A 22,148-nucleotide genomic window follows, 5' to 3' on the forward strand; every position below is an offset into this window, starting at 1 on the left:
TAACAAAGAGTGAAAAATTTAAGGTGGTCTGAATACTTTCCGTACCCACTGTATGTCCCCCTTTAAGTATTCTAGGCCTTGACGGAGACTTGTTTATTCGCAAGTTCATTAGGATGTGGTCCTCAATATTGATCGTGATGGCTTAATTGCGAGGCATGGCACACAGCTCAGGAAACCACCTGCTCACTTCATTAAAATGTATTTATTCAGTTTTGTGTTCACTTCTGTGTAGGGGAGTCTAAAATGCAGTGGGAGAGAGACAGATGGCTGGTGGTCTCTTTTGACATGGTATGTCTTGTCTCTGTCTTGGAGCTCACCAATCTGCAACAAGCTACAAGAAGTGGATGGTCATATCAGAGTTAAGACATCAGAATATATCAGTGTTTTATTTGAAAATAGAAACGGATTAGGCTAAATGTGCAAACTGAGCATGGTTAGGTTTTCTGAGACTAAATTGTTATTCTTTATTGCACAAGCTTTGCATTGTCATCCCAATGCCGTAGGAGTCATACCACATAGACCTGGAAGCTTGGAGCTTCCTTCAGGGCTTGTGATCTACATGCAGGTACTTTGTCCTGTTCAACATGCATTTGATATTTTTACGCAGGACTTAAAATGATAGAGGTTGTACAGTCACTATCCATTTAGTTCAACTGTATAATTTTTTATAGATCTTTAGAGGAATGACCCTGTAAATATGACAGATTTACTAATTTTAGTGTGAACAAGTGATTTCAGACTAATCAAGAATAATAATAAAAAAAAAAATACAAGAATTTTCTTCTAGCAATGAATGAGCTAGATTTCTCATTTGCATATTTAGTTGCCATGACAACTGCATGTAGAGAGAACAAGCATGGGGTACGAGAGTCTGTCCACATGTTTGAGGAGTGGAGACACTGACCACATGAGCACACTTTCATCTGGTCCTATGGTTCTCTAAATGTGTAAAAAAAAAAAAAAATTCAACAAAATACATTTGCTCCACAACAGATTTATAAAACATTTAATTTACATTTTTAAATAATTTTTCAGGTGTAAAACAGCAGACAGATAAAGAAGAGCTGAGAGCATCAGTTAAGCATCAAACTTGAGATCTCGACAGAACCAACCACATTCAGGGATATCAATGCTCTTCTCACACAGACATCTCCAAAGTCATCAGAGGTATTTGAAAAGAGGCTGGGATCCGTACTTGAACGGTGTAAGTGAAACTGGTACTGCAGCAGGTTTTGGGGACAAAGTAAAATGACGTGCCATGTCCTTCCCACTCAAAAATTTAAGTCTCTTTCAAGACACTGGAGGTTTGGAGGATAGTGACCTGAACTCCTAGAAGGCGGCAGACTCTAAAAGACTGAGTTTGTATACAAGTAAGGCATTGTGTGGGTTCATTGACCAAAGAGGAGAGTGAGAAATTGCTCAGATCTTACTGGGTTTTAAAGAACTAGAGTAAACAAAGCTAGACTAAACGATCATTAAGATCGATCACGATCGTAAGAGACGTAACAGTAACAACAAATACCAACAAAACTAAAGTTGTTTATATTTTTTACAAAAGCTTTTCTTTTAAGATACCTTAAACATAACCTCAAAAATAAAGTAAGAAAAAGTACAAAGACAACAAAACCAATTAAATGTGGACACTTTTATCAACAAGCAAATAACAGGTTGTTGTTTGTGCACAGGCTAAATCTTTTACATACAGTCACTGTTGACAAGACAAAGTACGCTAAAAAGCAAAGGTGGACCACTATATAAAAGAAATAGTTCATTAACAAATGAGAATTTAGTCATTTCCTCACCGTGTGTTATTGAAACATGTATAGAAGTCATCAAGCAAAATGTGTGAGCAGCTCTTTTTCATACAATTAGATATTTTCAGTAAAAAGCCTTACATTTTAGTCTCTGCCTCTAACAAAGCTATCATATGGCTTCTGAAGACTTGAAATATAGAGCACAGGTTGTATGGTCTGCATTTATGGTGCTTTTTGTCCTCTCCAAGAGAACAGCTGAGATATTCTACTTTACTTCTCCTTTGGTGGTCCACATGTAAGTATTAGAAAATGAGGGCAATTAAATAACAGATTTATCATTTATAGGCCAACTATCCCTTTAAAAAAAAAAAGTATCATATACAAATATATCTATGAAAATGTGTGGCATTAGATCATGGGTAACAATATTTGAAATGGCTGGCTGTAGTTCTGTCATTTTATGGAGATTATATCTGTGTTGATCACAAACCAGTTCTCTCCTCTGGATAAGGACCATAAAATTAAGTATCGTCCTCATTACGTCTTGCAACACTGACAATATGGTATTGAAAAAAAGAAAGGAAGAAAGGAAAAAAAAAACATATTGAAGAGGTCAGTTTCTTGCCTTAAAAACATGGTGGCTATGTACTCATTTTGCAAGTGAATTTTATTTCCACCATGCACACTGTATTTTCCACCATGGGCATTGTTTTATCAAGCCAATATACAACCATGAAATTCAGAGGATTACCATTTACATTGCCATGTACAATTTCCATGGTTTCACTCAATATCCAAAGACGAAAACCAAAGTAGTCAGTGCAGTTTTGTACAACATAGGTTTTATAAGCTTCTGAGGAAAATGTTACACCTTCATGCCTAGACTCTTCCCAAGTTAGCATTTTGATACTGTGATGGTGTTCATCCACACCTGAACTTCTGCTGAAGGTGTATTCAGAAAGTTGAGGTGTTTGTATCCTTGGGATGTGCAAAAGAAATTCTCAATTGCACCAATGCCCCGCAGCATCTCGAGAAGGACTCTTGTCATCCTAACCTAGCAAACTAACCTACTTGTGAATCTGGAAAGTGTGCGCTGTTTTAACGGATGACTCTTGAACAGAAATATACACAAATGTATACATCTCCCCTGCAGTCTGATAGGGAGCAGAGGTTGTCCAAGGTTTGGGTCACTGGATAAAGCCTTACGCTGCCACCTCAGCACATGGAGATGGTCACGTTGATACCCAGGTTTCCATTGTCTGCAAACAGGTGGGCAACAGAGGTATCAAACACAAGACAGTCACTGTTCATGATGGCTGCTGCTACGCCATCGTGGATTGAGCGCGGCGTGGCCTCCCACGTGAGTCGCCTACGGTTGCCGTTCAACTCGAGGCGGTAGGCAAAGTTCTCCGCTTGCTTTCGCGTGCCAATGAGAAGCACGATGGCAAAGAACTGCTGGTGTCCCTCGTATTTCTCCTGCTTCTCTAGAACCAACATGAAGTGGTGGCCGAAACATGACTGCATCATGACCCAGTCCACAGCCCCCGGTAGATTAATATCTGTGGCAAGAAAGACAATGTCCTCGCCCTGTAAGGTGGTAATGGATTTGTGGGCATGCATGAGATGCGGCATGACAGCCTCCAGGGAGCCGTGCCATTTACAGGAAGCCCCTGGGCATGGGCAGGTGTAGGGGCGGAACTCACAGACTTCTTCGTGCTCTGGCTTCTCACTGTGGTGAAGGGACAGCAGACATCCAGCTGAGGCATACTGCGGAAAAAACAGAAATAAGACTTGCATGAGCACTGGTACAAAAAACATTTGGAGAGATACTTAATGACTGACTGAAAGAGAGTGAAGAGAATTCGGATCAAGAGCGCTCGGGTAAGTAATGGGAAAACACTGAACGAGTAACTGATGATGAAGGACAAAGACTAGAGTAGCAGGAAAGGTGAGTGGGAGGCTGAAAAATGGTGAGAATAAAGGGGAAAAAAGGGAAAACAGATAAGGGGATTTCAGGAGGGCAGGTCAAGGACACAGGAGACAGGGAATTATATATAGGTAAAGCAAAGAGGAAACTAGGCCATGTGTCGAGATACATCAGTATCATTTGAAGCAAATCCATAAATTGCATAGAGTAATTTACGTCTGTTCGGGTGTGTACTTGATATAGAAGTGACGTTGCTGCTAATCATGTGTCAAGCTGTGACAGCTCTCTCATTTTTTATGCAGGTGTCCATGCAGTTTGGGAAAATAAGTGGGACGGATCATCTTGCTTTAAGACGAATTGCACAGCAAGGCTCTCTCTTTGATTATCTCAGGAAGGGAATATAAATGAAGGTCAAATATGAATGTTACCCCAATCTGCTCACTTTGCTGGAAATGTGCACACTGCATGACTTTCTTTGCTCACTCTAAAACCAACATTTATCTCTCTGACTGGCCTACAGGATGGACTTGTCCCACAATAACCTGATAAATACCCTTCCCATGGAATTTCATCAGCTTAGCAGAACTGCATTAAATACAAGGTATTCAGCTCAAATTATAGGTAAAGGTTTAGAATTCAACTGAGAAATGTCAGACCATAGACAAAGAAACAAAGAAAGAAAATCCTTGCTTGAATGGGAAAATTAATTAGAGATTTTTTTTGCCCATTTAAAATCATTTTATAAAGCATTATCTGATTCTTTCTTATGAAGTTTCCAGAAAATCTATGTAAACTTCATCAGTTAGAGTAAATCATTACACCACAGGATAATCCCTTGCTATCAGGTTAGAGCAAAGCTTGAGGTGTGGGCGTTCAGCCCACTCAGAGCCAACCCAACCCAACTTCAATATCTGCCAAATTAATTATTAATCTGAGTGGCAAGTCACTGGCTGCCTAACAAAAATCAATGAGTGACAGCTGTTATCCAGTGGTCCAGAAGACTCTAGAGGCCGTAACTGCCTTAAAACACTGACATTTATAGTCAAAAGCTGTTAAGAAGCAGCTCGGGAGAAAGAATCGTTTTATCTCCTTCACGTAACACTGGGTTTTCCAAACTGTCTTTTACTAGGGCATGGCCTATGTCCAAATAACCTCAAATTCATTACGCTAATCCTTCCTCATTTCCCAGCCTTTCTTTTACGAATCAAACAATCTGACTTCTGGAGGTGTGGAAGGTTTATGCGTCCCATCTCTTCCCTCCCATTCAGACAGTTATCCTCTTATCCACCTTTTTAATGAGAGAATGACAGGATTTTGAGCAGTAATCCTAAGGCCGTACGGTGGAGATAAAGCCTCTGTCTAGAGTCTGTTGGAGCTGAGGGTATTGGGGTAGTAGGAAGAAATAGTATCAAGTGTTCAGGGTACACTGTTAAGTGTGTGATTGTATGTGCATGTGTGCATTTAGTCATTACTATACCTAAATCCAGGTGAGCCCTGTATATCACTTACCTTGCATTGATTACCCCTTAAAGTGAACAGATTAACTGTGCGTTTCAACAATGCATCAGAACATTGAGTCAATGACTGTATAATTCTGATAAACTGAGCAGAGGACCAACATACAAATACATCTGCCACTGGCTACAAATTAAATTCACTTTAATTAAAACTTCAAATCTATCACCAGCGTACATTGCTCCAGAGACCTCATGAAATAATAAGTGAAGTGCTCTCTTTCTAGTACACCCTTGACACTGTGCCAAGCTAGCCCTGTGGAGACCCTGGGCTGGGAGCTTAGCTACTGAATTATTTACACATTTCCGCATTTAAGTTGCAAATTATATCTCGCCACTTTAGCCAAGAGGGGAAGTCATTGGATATTCTCATTTTGATGAATGACAATTAATTTTGACAGTTTGATTAATTAGATTTTTTTGTGTGTTGTGTGTTGAAATAAACCAGCACAGGAAAAGGGCACATAAGAGTCACAGTCTTCAGATGTTCTTTGGTGGTTTTGTCTGACACGAAGCTAAAATGCTTAATTTTTTAAAACTCATTAGCAGCAAAGAGCTTATTTTTTTTCTAAACACTGCATCTGGGCCTGGATATTTCTCAATGCACAATAAAAGAATCCTAGACCTTGGAAAAAAAAAAACAACTTTAAGTCCTTAAAAGTATTTCTGCATCTTAAGGCCAAACAGACTTAATACAATTTATTAAAAGTATGCAAGCAATATGCTTAAGTTTACAACAAATGGTCAGATAAACACACTGTGCTACCAGTACCGTTCAGTTCAAGGGTACCTTTGCTTTTACCAAATGACTGATGCCTCGGCCACAATGTTGACAGTTGGGAAGTGCTGGGTAGCCTCATTTCAAGAAACTATTGATGTTTCCCATACACCTATTCAGAGAAATGAATGAGAGGCAGGCTTATCTCTCCTCCATTAACAAGGAGGAGGACCTTGAGTTGCCATCACCAACGTGTCAGTTGAAAAGGATGGCGTCTCCGCACTCAAATCCCCTGAGACGGAACCCAGGACAGATGAGATGGCATCATTACCATCTCTTTTCCCTTCTCCCTCAAGGACAGGGTGAGTGCATATGAAATGGCAAGAGAAAGCGCTCTTGAGACCAAGTGAGGCCACCAGCATTTTGGTCCCCTCTTATAAGACACCATGTCTGCACATGACCTCATCACTGCTGGGAAGGGGCTGGGCTCGGGTCATAATTAGAATCAACTCTATGGGGGCCTTACGAAAAGGCCCGTGCATCAGGAACAGAGAAATCTGATTTCTCCTGATCAGTGGCAAGCCGTTGCACCCACTTCAACCACTGCAATGGAAGCCTAGACACTCGCTTTCCCACTCTGGAATCAATGGCAATTTAGTTAAAAGTTTCAAAGCTGAAATAAGCCCAGTGAAGGCCAGAGTAATTAGGTTAGAGGGGGAGGGGAATCCTTGCCTGCCATCATCTCGCTCTTGCTCAGTTCTTCAATTACATTTAATGTTTTTTTTTTTTACACAGCAATTAGTGTAATGTGTTTGTATATACATAGTATAATTGACATTGAGATGAAAAAAAGCATCTGAGACTTTTGTACAGTAGGAAAATTTTAGTGCAACAAAATAAAATAAAATAATTACAATTTCAAAAATAAAAAGGCAATATTTGGGAATAATTAATTTCATAATATGCCTTATACAAAAATCAAGTCATAAACCATATCCTTTTACTAATTAAGCTAGTTTCTTTGTGCCATTATTGTCTTAACTTTAATCTTATGTTTTCTTAAAGAGTTCATCGGATGCCACATGCACTTTTACAAGCTGTTTGAACTGAAATGTGTGTTGGCAGTGTGTGTACACAACCACCCTATAATGATAAAGATCCACCCAGTGTTCTTTTTTTTAATCTCGTTAAATCATTTCCCCTTTCTCAAATCAAGCCGATCTCAGACGCCTGTCTATGTGATGTCACACAGACAGGCCCCTCCCAGGATAGTTTGATTTACAGTAGCGGACTGGGGTCTTACCTTAGACCCGCCCTGAGTGAGCTGTCATCACTCTGCTATTGTTTCACTGCCGGAGCAGAGGTAGACAAGAATGACTCCTAAGCGACTAAGGTGTTCTGTTGTTGGATGTAATAATGAACATAGCAGTCATCATTTACTCCCGACATATGAGCCGCTGAAGACGCAGTGGATTACGTGAAGGGAATTTGCCCCCGATCTACCTAAATATGTCTATCTTCGCGTGAATCATTCGTGATCCAGCTCACATTCACGAAGTGAGTGTAAGGTTTTTTAAATGAATCTTTATAAATTGCCTTTCCTAATAACGTGCTACTTTATAATAACCGAGCGGCTCGGAAGAGATGGGCGGGGTGAGCAGAGCTCATTTGTATTTAAAGCAGCATACAAGAAAACAGCTTGCTCTGAAAAGAGCTGTTTTTGAAAGGGTAAAAACGGTGTTGTTTTACACTACCATTGAGAAATTGTAACCAAACTATATTAAACAATTTTCACCTAAAGAATCATATCAATTTGTGGAAATTGGGCATCCGATGATCCCTTTAAAGTGGAAATGAAGCAGTCAGTCAAGTTTACCTTATTTAGGAAAATAACTTCCATTTTAATAAAAAAAAAAGTATATAACAAACAAGATAAATGTAACTATTTTAAAGAAAAAAAGAAGGTTGTTTTGTTATTGCTTTTGGAGCAAGGGCGCCGCTATCTTGCAGTACCACCACATGTGACATCACGGGGTTGGTTTGCTCCGTTGGCCAGTGAAGTAATAAGCATTTCTTTATATTTTGAACACACGCTTGTTTTGAAATGGAAGAAGATTACCTTGAAAGCACTGTTAAGTCCATAATAACTGCAACTGCCTATGCATTTGAGCAAATACGGCGACAGGAACGAGCAGTATTATGGGTTGAAGAAGTCATGAAACTGCTGGTTTGGGGTAAAGTGCGGATCGGAAACAATACTCATTTATGTGGATACTCCTTAAGACTGTCATTCCAACATGCTTTTGTGTGCATTTGCTGATGAAGGCGCGAAAGAAAGCTTAATCTGGTAGCCCACTCACATGCTAGCCGAGCTGTGTGGCGCTGCCGGTGCAAAAAGAAATGATCTATCACATCACATGAGTAACACATTTAAATCTCTTTCAAAAAAATGGTCTATCACAGCATGCAAATACCGCACTGAAATCTATTTCGTGCTGTCTCATGCTTGAATGGCTTAAAACATGTGAGAATGATAAACTTTGAGGAAGCAGCACTGGTCCGATTGTTCAGATAGGTGATTAGTTAAACACTACGTTCTGTTAACACCAGGAAAACTAATTGTATTCGCAGGTGAACATAAAATATGATACATATAACTGGTGAACCAGTCAATGTAATGCATATGTCTTAATGGTCTGACATAACAATAAAATGCGACATGAATGATATTGTATGAAGCGTGGTTTGTTACATCACGTTGCGCCTCGCATTATGAAAACAATGTTTGGGATACCATGATAAAAATTTAGCATAAAGATAGTTTGATTTTGAATATTCATCCAAATTATGGTGAAAACAAAATTATTTGTGTGTTAAAAATGTAAAGAAATGCTTATATTACTTTACTGGCCAACGGAACGAACCAACGTGACGTCACAAGCGTTGGTACTGCAAGATGGCGGCGCCCTTGCTCCAAAAGCTATAACAAAACATCCTTTTTTCTTTAAAATGGTTACATTAATCATGTTTGTTATATATTTTTTAATCAAAGTGGAAATCACTTCACTAAATAATGTTAACTTAACGGACTGCTTCACTTCAACTTTAAAACTCTGCATTCAGTTACCATTATACTATTATGAAAGCATTCTTAAAAGCATGATTATATTCCTGTAAGCACCGCAACAACATTCCCCATAGGTGGCACAACTTCATTCCCTGTTCCTGTAATGTTCAGTCTTTCCAGAAATTGTATTACATTAAACCCCCCCCCCACCACCACCACCAGTAAATGCATGCTTTACTGCCAGTTGACATGTATGGAAACAAGTAAAATGAGTGAAGGCCAAAAAATCTAGTATGTTCCTGCATCAAACAGCTAATGAACAATTACCATAATATATGATATCTAAACAAAAACCATAATATACTAAAGATGGAACCATGATCTTCAATACTCACTTTGCTTCCTGGAAGTGGCTTGGTATGACAAACCGGTCGATTTGTGCCTGTGACACAAACACCTCGTTGTCGTGGCCAACCGAGTAGGCACCGCAACTGGGACAAATCCCTCAGGAGTGGGAAACAGGAGGCCGGGCACAACATCACTTCAAACACAACCCTACAATAACTCTTCAGTCAAAATGTTCTGAGACCGTTTGCCTTCTCGGACAAAATTAGACTAACCTAATTCTAGCTTCAGCGTCCAAAATCAAACCCAAAATAATGCTCAAAAAAGCAAGAAAACTGTTTGGGGTCTCTCCATTCACTTGTAGAGAATGTCTTAAGAAGCTTACTGTGTATTGCAAAGAAATTTACTTCAGATTTTTTGAGGAATGAACCTACTGACCTCCCAAGAGTCAAGGAGGCAAACTGAACACTCTGTACTCTTTCACTCGAGCGAAAACACCATTCCCACGAGTGCAAGTGTGTACGACAGCGCTGAGTAATTACACTGAATGCCTCCCTGTTTACCTCTGATTCTGACAAGGATTCTTTTATGTCCTGAAGGACACAGCCGGGATAAACCACGTTTTACATCTACTGCCAAAACACAAGCCTCGCGGACCCGTTAAAGTGACGCAGCCTCCTCGTATGCTGGCAGACACATGCACGCAACAACAGTAAAACCAAACAAGCGATCTATTGATTCAAAATAAACACCATGGACTGCACTGTCGCCTACAGGACCAGAAAGAGACCCATGCTGTGATTCACTAGCCGTACAGAAACTGTCATTGTTGAAACACCTCAATCCCAATTTAAATTCTGTTCTCATTCCATGCAGATTCAAAATAATTATTTCCCCTTAGTTCCCAATTCAGGATTTTCAGCAAACGTAGGTCAAATTAGTGAAGACAGATTATTTCTTCTAGAAAGCTCTCAGAATAAGCCTCAAAAACATCTACAAACCACAACATCCAGTTAAAATTGATCAGCCTCAATAAAAAGCTTCTAAACACAGTCAGAGATCGCAGGTGAGATGTTGTAGCCCCTGGGAAAGCATCAGCCTCGTCCCATATTGTGCAAGATCCTACAAATACAGCTTGTCAAGTGACTGGGATTCCTGCAAAACAGTCTTTTCTCCTTCCTTTCTTTCTCCCTCTCTCTCCTCTGTTGTTGCTGCGCTCCGGAGGGTGACAACTCAGCAGAGCTGCGGACGCGGAAAAACATTCTGGACTGCAGCACGCTTGCACACGACGGGAGGGGGTGGGAGGAGGTGTGTGTGTGTGTGTGTGAGAGAGAATGGAGGGGGGTTCTCATCTCCCCATTCCTCCGCTCATGTTTTTTTCTCTCTTTCGTGCCTGTAGCACAGCCATTTGTGGACTTCAAGCAGAATGTAATCTACAGGTCTTTCATGTTAGATTTGGGCTCGTTTATTCCCCTGCGGCACTTTGAAGGGCAGATATATGAACATACACTATTCATACACACTCGTGACTGAGTAAGCCGTAAAAAGATGATTATGAATGCATTATGAATATCTAAATCATCTGTGCTCTATAGGGACGGGAGATATAAATAAAAATAAAAGATATCTACACATTTTTTTTTTTTTTTTAAATCTGTAATGTTTACCAAAAATCTTCAATGTCACATTACTCTTGAAAAAAATAAATCTAAGCAGCTGTTTACACAACAACGTTTTCAGCCAAAAACGGGAAACTTTTTATGCGTTTTGCCTGTTTGTTTACACAACAATGGCGTTTTGGGGGCTGAAAACGCATAATTTTGAAAACGGGTTTCAAAGTGAAAGTTTTTGAAAACCCCACTGTTATCGTTTCCGTGTAAACACCCAATACGGAAATCTTTAAAAAATGGTGACGTCAGGTGGCGTGCATAGTATGCGTTAGGTATGTAGACATACGCAGTACATGTCGATTTTAAAGGCAAGCACGAACAAACATACAAAACAATGGCTGAATACATGGTACTGTTGTTGCTGCTCAAGAGTTTACTAACGCTTCTTCAGCAAAGTGTGGATTTACTTCACCAATATTACAACCAACAGCGGAGACGCATCATATACACACGGTAACAGGTACTGTTTACTAACAAGGTGACAGCACCAACTACTGGCCTGGCATACATAATACAGCGTTTCTGGCCGTTTTCGCGGATGTGTGTAAATGCGAATCGCTTGTCGTGTATACATGAAACTTTTGGGGAAAAACTTTTCCATTTTTGACTACATCGTTGTCATGTAAACGTAGCGTAATATGCTAATTTGGTGCTCAAGAAACATTTCTTCTTATTATCAATGTTGATGATAGGTTGAAAATTGTAACCAGTGCAAAGTTGGCATTAAAAAAAAATCACCTTATCTAATATCTAAATGCATACTATTTATAGTATTGTGAATAATTCATCCATGCATACAGTATGTTTGTTTTTGTTTTTTTATTTGCTTTTATAATTCATCAAATGTCTATATAAACTAGTTACTATTGTTATATATACATTTTTTTTTGTTTTTTTAGTTAATTAAATGTTTTTGTAAGATTTGGTTTCTGATGTTATACTGATAAACAGAATCATGTTCTAATCCATTTCATATATATATATATATATATATATATATATATATATATATATATATATATATATATATATATATATATATATATATATATATATATATATATATATATATATATATATATATGTTGCTTACTTCAGTTTCATATGGCGACTTGTGTATATAAATACATTGCGCAGCCCCAATCCTCAATATTCCATAAGTGTTTGTGTATTTGCCTGGAAATAACCACACCAGGCACTGGATTTTCTTTACTGAAGCACAGCTGGCTTGCTGAATATGATTTCTCCTCAAAGCTCCAACATTTCATATTTTTCCCTATTGTCCATTTCCCTTTCATCTTCTCTTCCCTTCTCGGCCCTCCTGCAATAGTGTTTCAGATGATTCCGGATGCAGTCACACATCTGTGTAGCTGGAAGACTGTAGATCTAGCCGTCACTACCACATGTTTTATTTACATTCAAGCACAGGGAGAAAGACAATCTGTCTCACTGTATTCTACTCATCTTTAGCCATTTCACATTCTGGGTGAGTGCCCTCACACATCCACACAAGCCTCTTGGCTTCCCCGCAGTAGAAAGGCCACCTATTTTTAGCCTGACGATGACTGGCAGCACAATCAAGAGGGTACAAATAGAGGGGTACATGAGATGGAGTCTGACACTTGCATTCTCATTTCATTACAATGACATGCGTGAGCAATAAGGAGTGGGTGGTATGAACAACACTGCAACCTGAGTAATTTCATATCACGGCACAGTTATTTTTGCAAGAAAATTCACAACCTATAAAGCATTAGGGCTATAGAATAAATAAGCTTGTAGTGATATTTTTTGATAATTAACCAAATACCTAAATTATTTTCTTGATTCAAAAAACAAACAAACATATATTATTAATTAGGGACTACTCATTATGGATGCACCGATATTTAAATTCTGTCTAATATGATAAATGTTATGCTAATAACTTAAATATTGTAATGGCTGATATTTAAATTCTATACTATTTTGTAAATTAAAATTAAAAATTACAAGTGTATTTAGAAAATACTATAATAATTAGTGTAATTTGTTTTTTGGGTTTTTTTTGTTGTTGTTGTTGTTTTTGGTAGTGGTGGGGGGTGCCAAAGATTAAATTTAACAGTGTTATTCAATTTAAACATTAACAGTATGTGTGCATATAAGGCACAGGTGAAAATTAGGAAAATTTGTTTTTACAATTCAACATCAACTGAAATAAAATAATTGGCAGATAACCGATATTGTCAAATGATATTGTGTTTATCAGACAGAATAAAATTTTTGCTTGGTGTTGTTAGATTTTTAATATCATGCTGGAAACATATCGTACCAGACAGCAGGACTGGATATTTGTTGACATTTCTACTGACAGACGTTACGCACTGTCATACCACTGAGCCGTAATGAGAATATGGGGATAAACACACACACACACACACACAGGGGATGAGCTGAACAAGGTGTACTGTATCTCTTCAGCTAAAGAGCCTGATGCATTTCTATTTGGAGCCTATGATGAGATATGAAAGATATGCTTGAGACGGATGGAGACAGAGAGAGCTAGACTTGCCTTGGGTTCTCAAAACCAGGCAATTCAATTAAGCAATGGTGCTCGTGGATTTATGGGGCATGAGAGATTGACCCATGATTGCAGTTTAAATTGAATGTTTGCTGAGCAGGGTCAGAGACAGATCGTATTGATACCACTTCAGCACAACAACACTAGGCCTTTTATTTTATAGGAGAAGGTAACATGTTTTCACAGTAATGCAATATCATCAATTTCAGGAATTGAAAGGTATCTCACCTATTCAAAGTAGCTTGAATAAACAGCTCTCTGTTAAACAACTTTCGAAAAACATTTTATTTTCTCTTTGGCTACAGCTGACACAAGCTCATCCACTTGCTTTCAAATGCAAATAGTGAAATTATAAAGAAACATCACATAAGTGCTGATATTTAGTATAACAGCATGTTTGCTAGTGGCATGATTTCTACAAAAAAATAAATTAATTAATAAAATAAAAACAAACATATTCACCATCAGGGGATATTTCTGACACATTCTGGTCTGGTAATTTGTTTATTTTTTGCTTAGCCAATAAAAAAATGTTTGCTGCTAGTAAAGCTGCTGAACATAAATACTCCCTCATCCAGTTACACTAACACACACGCACACATACACACACACACACACACAAATCGTACTGATATGTATGTTATGTCGGTCTCTGAATTTGTTTTTTGCATTTAATTTGTTTTTTGTAAATCTTGTAATAGTCTGTTTGCATAATAAAAAAAAAAAAAAAAAAAAAAAAAAAGAACATAAATACAAAGATGTCACTGGGGTGGTACCATTTCAAAAGGTGCATCTTTGTACAATATTTATAAGCTGCATATTAGTACCTAAATGGTATTTATCATTAGTAACTTTAGTACCTTTTGCATACTTTCCCAGTGACACTTTTTGTACATATTTTTCCTAAGCGCGTACAACAATGGAATTCCTATATTAAAACTATAATTATAATAAATATTAGCACTAGTCCATCCCAGTTGGACCGGAAATAACTGCGGTTTAATATAGATGTAAGCACAGGGCTGTGCATGTATAAAATTCCAAACCTACCCAAACAGAGGGATAGGCTAGACCACAGTCTTATCACTTGTCTTCCAACAGGCACTGATTTATGCCAAAGCCATACCCGAAGAGCTCAACAGTGAAGACCACCTGTCAATCAATCAACTGTAGACCCCAACACAGAGCGCTTAAAGAGCCAAGCGAGACAGGGACGGGATGAGATTGGCAGCCTGCCAGTGTGTGCACACTCCAAAATCACTCCCATTTCTCTTTCCTGCAAGTGCTGCACATGCGAACGCTAGAGAGAACAGCAGCTCTTACACCGACATAAGCAGAATGTAAAGAGCTGAGAAATGTGGAAATTTTAGGGTCGGCAGAGTGTGAAATGCAAATAATGGAGAGACTATGAAAGGAAGGAAGAGAGAGAATAAATTATAAGTGGGAGGTTTTACCCTCCCAGATTGGAAGCAGCAGTCAACATGGATACTTCCATGTGGAAATGTCTGGCATTATACAAATTTATATTCTGCCACAAGTCATTTAGTCTAAACACTATTCATTATGCTGACTCGCATTGCATTTACGCCTGGCTATATTATAAACTACTGATGTGCTATCTAGTGCAATAAAACATCCATCCACATGGGAACTAAAGGCAATCCAAAACTGAAAACTAGTAATGCATCGACATTTCATATCTGACCTGCATTGTGTCCCCATTCTGTGTCTCCTTTTCTACCTACCTACCAAAAAAAAATTTAAAAAACAACAAAAAGCCCAAAAATAAAAAGTACAGAGTATGATATGAAAGAGCAATAGGTTTTCATATTCTTTTCCCAAATGTTTCCCACCTTTGCCATCATGACAGGAAACACAAATCTGGCCTGAAAATCTGTCTAGAGGCATGTCCTACCATAAATATCTTCTATTCCTCAAATCCTAATTTGGTAGAACAAGGTTCAATTGCACTTTCATTTAATTTGAGTCCCATTGTATGACACATTGCTGTGTCCACTTGAGTTTAGCCTCCTGGGAGTCATTCAGTGCAGGCACAATAGTCCAAGCTGCCCGTCTCTGCTCCAAATGGCCCCTGATTAAAAGGCTCCGTTTAGTGAATGAACGAAGCAGCTGGATGGGGACAGGCACAGAATGTAGAAGGCCTAAAAAGAGAAGATGATTGAAATAGAGACAACTGAGCTATCCCATTAATCTCGCCTGACTTCCTTTTACCATATTCACATAGAGGAACTGGATCTGGGAGGGGAATATATTAAGCCATATATCTACAAAGAGGATTGGTGGCCCTCACTTAGCTTATTTAACCCATCCATGGATTTAAGGTAAGTGCTCGCTTGTTTAATGGTATGAGGAAAGGTCACCCAGTAAGGGATTGATTACGGCTGGCTAAAGAGTTCATTGACTGCACTATAATGGACATTAAACAAAGCTTAGGGGATGAGGGCTTAAGGTTAAACTACATAAAATCCATCAAAACATCTAAATGCATATTTAACTGGATGTTCGAATTGGTTTACTTCCCATACGGAGTCTTGAAAGTTACGTTTTTTTTTTTTTTGCAATTTCCATTCATCAGAATGTTCGACTCTGTTAAAGACCCATATGACTTACTTTCTTCAGCTGAACACAAAACACATTATAAAAAAAGGTTTCATTCATTTTTGTTCATTCAATAAATGTCAATGGAGCCCAAAACGGCATTGGTCTCCATTGAATTTTATTGTATGGAGGAATAAACAAACAAAACCGACAACAAAGATTTTTTTCAAAGATTTTTCTAACAGACGAAAGTATGTCATGCAGGTTTGGAACAACATATCTTTTCTTCATCAAAATGTGTGCTTGATTGATTGTATCGCTTGTAATGTATTATAAATCTTACAAGCATTTTTAGTAAAAACTGTATATGCAGTTAATATTATTTTATAAAATAAAAGGCCACTTAAGTGTACTTGGAGTTTAAAAGTTGCTTTAAAAAAGGTGCATTTTGTAATGGCTGGTTAAGTTTTAAATTTGAAAGTACATTTTATGCATACACTTAACATTACTTGATGATAATTTTATGTGCAGTGTTAATATTACATATAAAGTCAAATTTTTTAAATGTACTAAATTGCAACCTCATCATTACATGTGTAATTACAAATATATTTTAATACATGACATAGTATATTTCTGTTTACCATATGCTTGTGTACATTCAGCAGTACACTTTAACCATATTTCAAAGAAAACAGAAACAATTAGGTAATTATATATAAAAATATACTCAAGTCCTACTTTAGTGGATTGAAAAAAAAATCATCCTAGTTGCATTTAAACTGTTTCTGATTAATTGTAAATAATTAAGTGTCTGAAAGCATTACAGTCATTTTATTCGTTGAAGGCATATAATTACCATAAGTATTCTTTTAGAGTGGTCAGATGATGCTTTTTTAAAGATCATTATTTTGTGTATTTGGTGTATTTGGATGTGCTTTAATGTTCAAAAAACAATATTTTTCAAATACTGTACATAATTGTAGGTCCTCTATGCCCATTAGCTTCCACTGTGTGGTTGCTAGTCTTCCTGGGGCCCATCAAAGTGCTAAAACATATGTACAGTTAAAATACACAAATATAACATACATAAATATAACTTACATATAACATAACCACATGTATACATTTATCCACATATACACATTCACACACATACAACATTTGAAAATGAAAATGTCAGCATTGTTTTCTACAAAGTCCCTCCTTCTGAAAAGCGCAGTCAGCTCTGATTGGCCAACTGACTGAGTGCATTGTGATTGGCCAAACACTACATGCACTCGTCAGAAATGTAACACCCCTTTCCATAATCACAAGCTTCATCTTTCAAAATAAATGTAAAGACAGTTAATAATGTCCGTAGTTTTACCATCAGTTCAAGCCTGAAAAGGGACAAGCCACAGACAGCCAGCTGACTCCACTGTGATACAATTGTATCAGCTTGTAACACTCCAAAGAGAAAGGAAAACTTGAAATTGCATCATATGACCTCTTTAAAAAGTATGCTAGAGTTTGCTTCTTCGAAGATGTGTCACAAAGAGTTCAATTAACCTATTAACTTTTAAATTATTAATTGCTTTTTCTGTGGATCGTTGTACCCCATTACCCTGTCCAGATTCCACGATGGGCCATTTTCCTTGTGGCCAGTGAGCCATGATCAGTGGAGAGCCACTGGAAGGTTGCGGCCCTCGGGCAGAATCGTAAGCGAGGCAGATGTCGCATCATTAAACAGGCCAGGCAGGGAGGGCGAGCAGAATGTGGTCAAGGATCGCTGCGTCCATCATTAACGCGCTGGAGAAGTGAAGAGTGACACATCAGTGTGCCCACGAGGCAGATACAAAATGCTGCTGACATGGCACCAGAGGTCAATACCATTTTCCATAAGCGTCCTCACAATCTACAGTTAGAGAGCAGGAGGAAGAAGCCGCTCGGGTGCACTGCATTCCAGCATCAGATAATCCAATTTGAAAATGGAGCCAGGGATGATATCGCTCAGCGCGTGATGAAAATCAATTCCATTTATATATTAAAGAGCTGCAGGAAATGCAACTACTGTGCTTACGGGAATGTGCTATTACTTTGGGCTTCCTAATGAAGTGGAGGAGTTAAACGCCTGAAACTGCGACCATATATATAAAAAAAATCATGCTATAAGAACATGCACTAGCTATGATGGCCTCCACACTAACATTTGGGGAGACAGAACCAATAAAAGTAATAATATTATTCGAATTCCCCCGTATTGTTGCATATTTGTCCCACAGAAATGCACATTACACAATAAAGCTTTGTCTTTTAGTGAGAGGTGCTGATAAAATTTACTGACATAATCAAGATCTGAAAAAGATCTGCCAATAAAAGGGCCTAAACATGACACTGACCTTGTGGCTAGCTGTAAAGTAAACAAACAAGGCTTAATGTGACAGCAATCAAAAAGGCTACTGAATTATCTTTAAGCGTGTGCATATATATACACACACATACACACATAGCAATTACACTTGTTACTTTGTAATATGACCTATGGACATAACAATTGAGAGGTCTTATGCTCTTCAGTGGTGCAAAGAGGTATGTATGCATTCAACTGCTTCCAAAATGACAAGTGACAATGCGAAGAAAATATTCACTGAATCAGCAAGCAGCAGCAGTGAGAATTAGTACTAGTTTGCTCATTACCATGCATTCTTTAAATAAAGCTAAAAGAGCTAACTTTGCATTCTTTCTGCCCTTTCCATAAAATATTGCTGACTGTGGTATTTTTTTGTCTGAAAAAGAAATACAAATCATAAATGTTTTATTTATGCAAATATTCAATTATAGTGTTGCAAACACTATAAAAAAAAACAAATTATAAAATGGATATAACGTTTTATATATATATATATATATATATATATATATATATATATATATATATATATATATATATATATATAGTACAGGTCAAAAGTTTGGAAACATTTTTTAAATTTATTATACTTTAAATGATCATTTATTTCTGTGATGCAATGCTGAATTTTTAGGATCATTATCACATGATCCTTTAGAAATCATTCTAATATGATGATTCATTATCAAAGTTGGAAACGTATTGAAAAGTTGTTCTGCTGCTTAATAATTTTTCATAACATGTGATACTTTTTTAGGATACTTTGATGAATAAAAAGTAAAAAAAAAAAAGAAGCTATGTTTTTTAAAATATAAATATTTTGTAATAACAATATACACTACTGGTCAGTAATTTGGGGTCAGTAATTTTTTTCTCTCTTTTTTTAAAATAAAATCAATACTTTTATTCAGCAAGGATGTGTTAAATTGATAAAAAGTGATAGTAAAGAAAATATATTATTAGAATATATATTATTAGAATTTTTTTTTTATTTTGAATAAATGCAGTTCTTTTTAACCTTTTATTCATCAAATATATAGACAGCAGCAGAACTGTTTCCAACACTCACTGAATAAAATCAGAATATTAGAATGATTTCTAAATGATCATGTGATAGACTGGATGTTACATGGTGACACTGAAGGCTGGAGTAATGACGCTGAAAAATTCAGCTTTGCATCACAGGAATAAATTATTTTTTTAAAAGTATATTCAAATAGAAAACTATTTTTTTTAACTTGTAATAATATTTCACAATATTACTGTTTTTTTCTGTATTTTTTATCAAAAAAATGCAGGCTTGATGAGCAGAAGAGACTTCTTTCAAAAACATTAAAAATAGTAATGTTTCCAAACTTTTGACCTGTACTATCTATGTATGTATGTATGTATGTATGTATATGTATATGTATATATATATATATATATATATATATATATGTATGTATGTATGTATATGTATATGTATATATATGTTCAAATTTGCAAAAGATGCAAGAAAACTGAAGATTCCACAGGACCTGAAGGATTTTTCTGAAGAACAGTGCTTAGTTTAACTGTTCAGAACAAACAAAGGACTCATGAACAACCATCACAAAACAAAAAACAGTCGTGGATCATCCAGGTAACCACACACAGTATTAAGAACCAAAGGTTCACAAACTTGTGAATGGGGTTATTTTAATAATTTCAGCTTTTTTTTTGTCTTGTGGACTAAATGTAAACATCTTTTATGCAAAATATCTTACTCAGGAGAGTACTAAATAAAAAATAAAATCCATTTCGTATGATCTCTTATTTTGTTAAAATGACATTTTCACAGATTCTGCAAGGGGGTTAACGAACTTTCAAGTGGCACTGTATATAACATATATAAAATGATACATGATACAATGATACATCTGATGCCACTATCTATAAAAAACAAAATCAGTGTAAAATGTATTTGCAAAAAAAAAAAAAAAAAAAAATCACTCTTTAAATTAAAGGTTCCAAAAGGAGGCTTTTACAGCAGAAAAATATTAATTTTGGGTTACTTTATGAAACTTTAAGTGGACCATTATTAAAATAACCATTGTTTTTTTTTTTCTTAGAGTAAAGAATATTTTAATAATCTGAAGAAACTTCATTCACTGTAAAGAAGCTTTTGTGCAATGGAAAGGTTTCGTGGATGGGTTGTTCATGGAACTATTGATGCCTGCAAAGAAGCTTTAATTTTAAGAGTGTTGTCTCAATGTTCAGTAAAAATACTGCAAGTCCGATTGATAGAGCAGATCGGCTAACAACAACTACTTGAAGACACAAAAATAAAAAAATAAATGATCACAATGAAGAATATATACACTTGATATCACTGAGCCCAGCGTTGCTCACTTTTATAATCTCTGCAGGTGTGAACTTCCTGTGCAGAAGCAAGAGGTATTATGGTGCATGACATGTTGAAAAACAACAATTGCCCTTTATCGACCACATGGATCCTTGAAGTATAAAGACGGCCACATCCTACATTACCGAATGTACAGATGCCATTAAAAGTGCTCTGCGTTAACCTTAAAGCTTCACTTCGGTCATCCTTTCTGCCTTCGCCCTCCAGAGATACTCAAAGTCACTCTTTCATTTCTGTCATTCTTTGCCCTCTGAAGTTCATGTCAACGTGCTGACCATGTCCTTTCTCAAAACTACCTGCAATCACACACATGCAGTTTGTGTGTATGCAGCTGCAGAGGGGCGAGCGAGTCACCCTGTGAGCAACTCATCTGTGAAATTAATTACGGGCTGCTCACATTCATTCCTCCAGTGATATGATGAAGGGGCAGCAGCTATTACAGGAGGGGGAGGAAACGCTGTGCACTAAAATGGTCTTTTGATCCACCTTTTAGCACAGCTCATGTGTGAAAACTGCCGATTTCTCATTAATCCTTTCATTACTTTACTTAATTGACACTGAGTGCCTTGAGAGCTCTGTGCATATGTGTGTACATTTGTATAATAATGCATGTGACATATGTGTTTATACATGCATGGTCTATGAATAGCAGCACGCTTGGGTTAGTTTGCCTATAATTGAGGAAAAAAAAGTATAAGAAAGAGTTATGTATAATATATGTACACAGTATATAACAAAATGCACAGCAATTCATTGTGAATGGTACCATGGAACATATTTACATGGCACAAGATACTACCATGGTATTATATTCCAAAAAAAAAAAAAAAAAAAATTGCCAAAATAAAAATTCAAAGTCAAATCAAATGATATTAAATGAGATTGAACATTATTTAACAATAAACAATTCACAATATTTTAATATTTACTCAATTTCAATTATTTTTATATATTCAATTATATTATATATTTTAAATTTATATAAATTAAATAGTGCTGTCAAACGATTAATCGCATCCAAAATAAAAGTTTTTACATTATATGTATACATATATGTGTACTACTGTGCATATTTATTATGTATATATAAATACACACACAAACAGTATATATTTTATAAAATAAAAATGTAAATATAAAAATGAACAAACATCTTATATAGAATCAACATGAATTGTGAATTAAAATACATGGAGTATGTTAATTAATATCTTTCAATCTCTCCACTCTCCAACACCCAATTGATTTAATTTATA

General features: G+C 36.7%; 1 protein-coding gene across 1 annotated transcript in view; it reads right to left on the reverse strand.

Moving 5' to 3' along the window:
- Positions 1–990: 990 nt before the first annotated feature.
- LOC109062921 (E3 ubiquitin-protein ligase Siah2) overlaps positions 991–22,148 on the reverse strand; it is a 28,494-nt gene continuing 7,336 nt past the window's right edge. The window contains exon 2 of the mRNA XM_042748544.1: positions 991–3,521. Coding sequence (XP_042604478.1) covers positions 2,970–3,521 — 552 coding nt within the window. The 3' untranslated portion in view covers positions 991–2,969. The remainder of the gene's footprint in view (positions 3,522–22,148) is intronic.

The sequence above is a fragment of the Cyprinus carpio genome, chromosome B21, assembly GCF_018340385.1.
Source record: "Cyprinus carpio isolate SPL01 chromosome B21, ASM1834038v1, whole genome shotgun sequence".
NCBI lineage: Eukaryota > Metazoa > Chordata > Actinopteri > Cypriniformes > Cyprinidae > Cyprinus > Cyprinus carpio.